General features: G+C 43.3%; 1 protein-coding gene across 1 annotated transcript in view; it reads left to right on the top strand.

Moving 5' to 3' along the window:
• Window positions 1-1,286, top strand: part of LOC123759916 (trichohyalin-like) — a 36,820-nt gene extending 35,534 nt beyond the window's left edge. The window contains exon 5 of the mRNA XM_069325545.1: window positions 1,244-1,286. Within this exon, the coding sequence (XP_069181646.1) occupies window positions 1,244-1,286 (43 nt within the window). The remainder of the gene's footprint in view (window positions 1-1,243) is intronic.
• The last annotated feature ends 6,764 nt before the right edge of the window (window positions 1,287-8,050 follow it).

The raw sequence follows: 8,050 nt of genomic DNA, 5'->3' as shown, positions 1-8,050 counted from the left end.
CCACCATTCGAGGGGAAAAAGCTCGTTCATGTTAATATTAACAGACGATACAAAGCTAACGAGGAATGTAAAAATCGAGGCGTGCAGAAGATTACAGGAAGACCTTGAAAAATACTAAGAGTGGGCAGACAAATGGCTGCTAGAATTCAACCCCCATCAAATGCAAGGTATTATACATGAGAAAGGGAGAAAGAGGAGTAAAATTAATCAACATCTTTTGGGGAAAATAACAGTATTCGGAAACAGCTTTAAGAATTTATATAATTTAAACACTAACACCGCAAGGTAACGCAAGGTAACGCAAGGTAAGGCAAGGAGGAACACATAAACAGGGTAACATCGCCAGCATATGGAAAGCTGACAAACATTGGAACGTCATTTGAAAGCCTGGATTCAGACTCAGTGTAATTTACAGTCTATTTTAAACCGATATTGGACTGTGAAGAACCGGCCTGAAATTCGCATCTTGTGAAGTACAGAACGCAAATTTTAATAGCCGAGTGGTTTGCAACGAGATTGGAGCCCAAACAGAGAGGTTTATGCAAGGAAGTCTCGTCACCCAAGGGGAAAGAAGACACGGTGGATATGATCACAACACACAAGATACTGAAAAGAATATTCAAGGTAAATAAGGAAAGGTAAGGTAAATTTCAGAACAAAGCGCCAAGCCATTAAGACAATATAGCACTTGGAAAGAACCTGGATAAGGGTTTGGGATGGGACGGAGGGAAGGAATGGTGCCCAACCACTTGGACGGTCGGGGGATTGAACGTCGACCTGCATGAGGCGAGACCGTCGCTCAACCGTCCAGCTCAAGTGGTTGTGTAGGTAGACAAGGAAAGACTCTTTATATATTTCGAGAAAGTAGGACAAAAAGACATAGGTAGAAGCTGGATTCTCAAATGATTCGACGACAACACAACACAGTAAGGCAACACTCGTACCGTGAACGGGTTCACGGTACGAGTGTTGTACTCGTACAACAGTACGAGTACATACTGTACTCGTATGTACGAGTACAGTACATACGAGTGCACTGAAAGCAGAAGTTGTGGAAGCCACCTCCATCCAGAATTTTAAAGCCAGATTCATTAAAGATTTCGCACGCCACAATAATGAAAACATAAAGTAACAGGTACAAGACGGCAAGTTGGCGGGGCACCAGGAGCTACACATCACTTTCTTGCAGTTATAAGAAAGTGATAATTTTGGTTATTGTGATATAAGCACTTTTTTTTTGCAGGGGTATTCCTGCGCGGGCCCTAAGCCTCTGGCTGGCCCACTAAGTGTTTCTTTGTTGACCAGAACACACACTAGAAATTGAAGGGACGACGACGTTTCGGTTCGTCCTGGACCATTCTCAAGTCGATCTTGAGAATGGTCCAGGACGGACCGAAACGTAGTCGTCCCTTCAATTTCTAGTGTGTGGTCTGGTCAACATACTTCAGCCACGTTATTGTGACTCATCGCCTGCATAAGTGTTTCTTGTTTCTGTTCTACTTGTTCCCTCCGTCGCATCCAAGCCTGACGCGATGTAGGTGTACTCCTGTTGTTCTACTACTCCCTCTTGATAAGCTCTATCACCATAACCAACAGCACCACCACCACTTGCACTACCATCTCTGCCACTTACACCATAACCACTATACTTGTACCATCAATGCCATCTACACCACACCACCACCACCACCACTACCACCACCTGCACCTCCACCACCACCTTGAGTATCAGTAACATCAAACCATTAACTTGAACTCTTAATACCGAGCAAATGAGGTACTGGGGACACGAGAAGGACATCACAGGAGTCATAAATACAGGAAGCGAGTCCCCGGGTCGTCCCCGGGTCGTCCCCGGGTCGTCCTCGGGTTACTACCCAACTCCACTTCACTTTTATAACCCATGGACCGTCTCTATGAGTTTTTTTTTATCTATAATTTAATGCCATTTAAAATTATAATCATAATGTTTTAGTTTAAGTCAATTATGATATTTTTTGTGCATTTTTATTTGATTCTATACCAAGTTTTATATTATTTTTCTTCAATATTCTTTTTATCTAGTGTTCGTTCGTTTCGAATCTTTCTTTACTCTCCTGGGCTACTTTCTAGTATCTTTCTCCTCATATGTTTTAAGCCTCTTGCAACTTTAAGTATTTTTTTACTTGATATTCATCCAAAAATCACTTAAGGATCATAGAACAAATATTTTTGATATACACTAAACCAAACATTTAATACACAAGTAATGACCACTTAAAAGCCCCTTCAGATCTTTTAATGGATAAATAGATCAGTACATTGTTGAGTTGTCTCTGTAGCATGGAGGGTTGCCAGTGTAGTCCCGGAGCTAAGAACGGAGCACATCTCTCACCCAGTTCTCACGATTTGGCAAGCAGTAAAATTTAAGTCGCTTTATTTAACAAGAAGCCTGTGAATCCATGCGATCTAGCAAGTCCTCCTAACCATTTTCCCCTCCACCATCTCCTAGTCCTTCCCACTATCTCCCACTCCCCCATCTCTTCGTCCTCCCTACCATTCTCCCCTCCCCCGTCCCCTCGTCCTCCCCACCATTCTCCATTCCCCTGACCCCTCGTTCCCACCATCCCCAACTCCCACGTCCCCTCGTTCTCCCCACCATTACCCCCTCCGCTGCCCCCTTGTCATCCCCACAATTCCCCACTCCCGTCCCCTCATTTTCCCCACTTCCTTGTCCGATGAGTTTCCAAATGATCTGTTGTTGCCATCAGAAAATTGGGAACATCAAATGATCTGATGTTCCTATCACTGAATTATAAGAAAAAACGTTAAACGAACTAAAAACAATGAAAAAAATACAAAAATAAACTATACTCACGAAATGAACGGTATGGTAAACAACACAGTTGAATTCCAACGCAATGTCACACAAAATAATTCAATCAAAATGAAAATAAATGGAAATCTATGAAAATTCAATTTATAAATGAAATCAGAAACATTGAAATGGAATCGTAATATTTCTAGTATAGCATGTGTTACTCTTACGTGGAACAGATGGCGCTGTATTTAAAAAAAAAAAAGAATGTTTTTACCTGTCCCAGGTGTGGCCTATAAACTTATACTTATGAAATGAACGGTATGGTAAACAACACAGCTCAATTCCAACGCAAAATCACACAAAATAATTAAATCAAAATGAAAATAAATCGAAATTAATGAAAATTTAATTTATCAATACTATCGGAAACACTGAAATGGAATCATAACATATTTAGAATAGGATGTTTTGCTATTACATGCAACAGATGGCGCTGTTTTAAAAAAAAGCATGATTATTCCTGTCACAGGTGAGGCATGTATATAGTAGGCATATAAAAACACGCGCATACTCGAAAGCAACGTTGTGACAAAATTTCAAAGCAATCAGTAAAGAGGATTTGAAGATTTCCCTCACATGAAAAACACTTAAAAACACAGTTTTTCGAAAAAGTATGTTTTTCCCGTCACATATGTGACATCTATATAGTATGTATATAAAAACCTGCTCGGATGCGACTGGAACGATGTGTGAAAATTTCAAGGCAATCAGTGAAGAACTTTCTAAGATTAGCGGTTTTGAACAAACGAAGATTTACATTTTTATGCAGGCGATGAGTCACAATAACGTGGCTAAAGTAATTTGACCAGACCACACACTAGAAGGTGAAGGGACGACGACGTTTCGGTCCGTCCTGGACCATTCTCAAGTCGATTTACATTTTTAATTATATAGATATATAGTCTTCCTGACCCCGACAAATCGAACAAAAAATAAATGGGTGAAAACAGGAGATTATTCATATATTCTAGTAGGCCTACTGCAGAGCTAATTTAGGTCATATGTTTATATGTCTTTCATCAAGATCCACATTGTTTCTTCGGATACATTTTTCCTTAATTTTCTTTAATTAAATTCACATTAGCTTTAGCTCTGGCCTCGTTGCTTTCTTTATTTGTGTTCTGTATATAAAAGTTGGTACCGGAGGAAACGACTCCTGACTCCTTTTAGCACGCTGAGGGCTTTTCCTTCTCGTATCTCATCCTTAACCAGTTTTCCCTGAAACACGATCCCCAATTTAGGTTACAACCTGGTCCGCAGTTACTGCTGAGTGAACAGGGGCGGACAGTTGAGGTATGGTAAGGTCATAATGAGAAGAAATCACTAAGCCATTATGACTATACAGCACGTGGAAAAGGATGTGGATAAGGATTTGCGATAGTCCGGAGGCAAGGAATAGTGCCCAGTCATTTGGACGGTCGGGGGATTGAACGACGACCCGCAAGAAGCAAGAGCGTCCCTTTACCAGTCCAGTCACTTGGACTGGACGGTAGGTTTTCCTCCTAGTCTGGGACTCAAGCCCCGAAAGAAATCGCTCGCCCGAGCGTTCGATCAAAACTCCGCTTCAAATCTTTCATTATTCCCTGAGCGCTGGGTGACGAGGGGTCGGCCTCGGGTGACGAGGGGTCGGTCCTCGGGTGACGAGGGGTCGGCCTTGGGTGACTGACGGGTCGGCCTTGGGTGACGACGGGTCGGACTTGGGTGACGACGGGGTCGGCCTCGGGTGACGAGGGGTCGGCCTCGGGTGACGAGGGGTCGGCCTCGGGTGACGAGGGGTCGGCCTCGGGTGACGAGGGGTCGGCCTCGGGTGACGAGGGGTCGGCCTCGGGTGACGAGGGGTCGGCCTCGGGTGACGAGGGGTCGGCCTCGGGTGACGAGGGGTCGGCCTCGGGTGACGAGGGGTCGGCCGTCAACACATAACCGAGGAGGCAGCCACATAAAGAACATATAAAGAAGTCATAAGCCAATAATTCCCCTCCATGGTTACTGCCAGCGTCCATAAACTTGGCATCTATACGGCTGTGATAGAGAGGCCGTTGTCATTATATTGCCCCGGCTTATTATACAAGTTCAGCGGCTGGTCCTTATTCGTGAAGGTTCAGACTTAACACGGCGTGATTCGTGAAGGTTCAGACTTAACACGGCGTGATTCGTGAAGGTTCAGACTTAACACGGCGTGATTCGTGAAGGTTCAGGCTTAACACGGCGTGATTCGTGAGGGTTCAGACTTGAACACGGCGTGATTCGTGAAGGTTCACGCTTAACACGGCGTGATTCATGAAGGTTCAGGCTTAACACGGCGTGATTCGTGAAGGTTCAGGCTTAACACGGCGTGATTCGTGAAGGTTCAGGCTTAATACGGCATGATTCGTGAAGGTTCAGGCTTAACACGGCGTGATTCGTGAAGGTTCAGACTTAACACGGCGTGATTCGTGAAGGTTCAGACTTAACTCGGCGTAATTCGTGAAGGTTCACGCTTAACACGGCGTGATTCGTGAAAGTTCAAACTCTTGGTTATGCTTGAAGGTTCAAGTTTAGCTGCTAGCATTAAAGTTCCAACTTCAGAATCCCTCAGTTTCCTATTTAATATTAGGATATTCAATTGTGAAAGTGATCATCAGTTTTGTCTTCAGTCATTTTTCCAGCATTTTAATTTTTGTTAAGTTTAAACTGGTGTTAATTCATCACATCTGAAACAATGAACGAACTCATAGCAAAACACTAGAGGAAAAAAATGCGTTTATTTTTTTTTACTTCATTTGAAAATAATATTCAAATTTAGTCTCCATGATGCCATCAGGAACACTGCAACGATGAATTTTCAATTCCGGTCATACAGGTTGCAGAGAGAAAGAGTGGATCAAATTAAATAAAGTTCGAACACTGTGTACCCCAGGGTACCTTTGTTCCCCAGGGTATCTCTGTATCCCAGGGTACCTTTGTACCCCAGGGTATCTCTATACCCCAGGATCCCTCTGTACCTCAGGGTACCTCTGTACCCTAGGGCACGGTCCTTGTACCACTGAGATTGTTTAATTCTCATATTAAATATTGACAAAACAATTATAGCTTCACACCTTCCTGTCCTCCTCAGCAGACGAGATAAATATCCTCATGAAAATGGCCTTTAAGAAAGACATTGAAAATCAATAAACCGATATCAATAGAGTCCACAACTGGGAAATACAAAATAGCATGAATTTTAACAGTGGAAAATCAATTCCAAACGCTTCGTGATAAACTTAAGAAATTAAACGAAATACAAGACCCTATTAGACTTCCTTGGAGTATAAAAGAACGACATGCAAAGTATTTGGGAACAATGAGATCAGATGAACTAACAAATACATAGCTCATACGTATTCATATACATAACTCAGTGAGCATAACAAATACACCGTTGCATCACCAGGAAAATGACTGGATGGATTATGAGAACTTTCTCATAATCCATCCAGAAGGGAGTCCAACAAAATGTTACTTTTCAAACCCCTGGTGCATTTTTTCCTCCACGAACACTGCTCAATACTCAAGTGTCTGATCAGAGCAAGAGAGAGAGAGAGATTGCTGAAATAGAGGTAACACAGAGAACATTATTGGGACGAACTAAAGAATTATTGGGACGAATTAACGAATTATTGGGACGAACTAACGAATTATTGGGACGAATTAACGAATTATTGGGACGAATTAACGAATTATTGGGACGAATTAACGAATTATTGGGACGAATTATTGGGACGAACTAACGAATTATTGGGACGAATTAACGAATTATTGGGACGAACTAACGAATTATTGGGACGAATTAACGAATTATTGGGACCGTTTCAAGGCTCTCAAAATGTTCTCTCTCAGAGGGTGACGAGAGAGATGTCACATAATATATACACGGAAGAGACTGGAAGGTCAGAAAAATACACCACCTTACTGGAGAGAAGGATATGATAGGAATCTCAGAACAGACCAAGTGAAGAGTAGAGGAGCCCTACTCAGATACCAGAGTGGAAGCCCTGCTCAGAGACCAGATTGATAGCCCTACTCAGAGACCAGAGTGGAAGCCCTACTCAGATACCAGAGTGGGAGCCCTACTCAGAGACCAGAGTGGAAGCCCTACTCAGAGACCAGAGTGGAAGCCCTACTCAGAGACCAGAGTGGAAGCCCTACTCAGAGACCAGAGTGGAAGCCCTACACACACTAACTATATGAACCCCAGACATCCTCGGCTGTCCAATCTCCACCCAACAAATATAAGAATTATTGGGGAAACAAAAGTGAACAGGTTCTGAAAACAATTATATAAGTTTCTGCAGGAAGTTCCGGATCAACTGAAATGGGGGATTTGGGCATGCGGGCCGCATCCAGCAACAGCCTTCTAGATCAGAAGATCTTCTAGATCTAGAATAGAAGATCTCTCGGAACCTTCAACAGGTATACTCCAGGTATTCTTATTTTTCAGTAAATTTGTAAACTTATTATAGGATTTGACGAGCAAGAAAATTTCAGGTGGCATTGCTATATACAGTTTAAAAGGAGTTGAAATTGAGTTTGAAAGTGCACTATCTTCCTCGGTAGCCTACGGAAGGCAAGCAAGCAGCAGCGACTCACCACTGGAGTATCTACTAGGTGGTGGGAGGTGGTATATTAGATTCAGCTACTCGGAAGTATAAGTTACAAGTAGTACGGGCTATGGTGAGCCCGTAGTGGACTTACCTGGCACAGGAGCAGAGCAAGTAGCACGGCTATGGTGAGCCCGTAGTGGACTTACCTGGCACAGGAGCAGGGCAAGTAGCACGGGCTATGGTAAGCCGGTAGTGGACTTACCTGGCAGAGGAGCAGGGCAAGTAGCACGGGCTATGGTGAGCCCGTAGTGGACTTATATGGCACAGGAGCAGAGCAAGTAGCACGGCTATGGTGAGCCCGTAGTGGACTTACCTGGCACAGGAGCAGGGCAAGTAGCACGGCTATGGTGAGCCGGTAGTGGACTTACCTGGCACAGGAGCGAAGCAGTAACTGTTTTCTTAACATACTCCGCCGTTTGTGTGAAAGTGACCCGTAGTATGATACTGAAGTATGAGGTCAAATTAACATTGTGCCGCACATAAATATTTTTTCAATATATGCAGTAATTGACTTCTATGTGTATAACTCAGTGGGTGTATGACACTGCAATCCCTCTCAATCCCTTGA

Source organism: Procambarus clarkii, chromosome 16 (assembly GCF_040958095.1).
Source record: "Procambarus clarkii isolate CNS0578487 chromosome 16, FALCON_Pclarkii_2.0, whole genome shotgun sequence".
NCBI classification, from domain to species: Eukaryota; Metazoa; Arthropoda; class Malacostraca; order Decapoda; family Cambaridae; genus Procambarus; species Procambarus clarkii.
The sequence above is the reverse complement of the archived record's forward strand: the minus strand, read 5'-3'. Positions and strand labels throughout refer to the sequence as shown.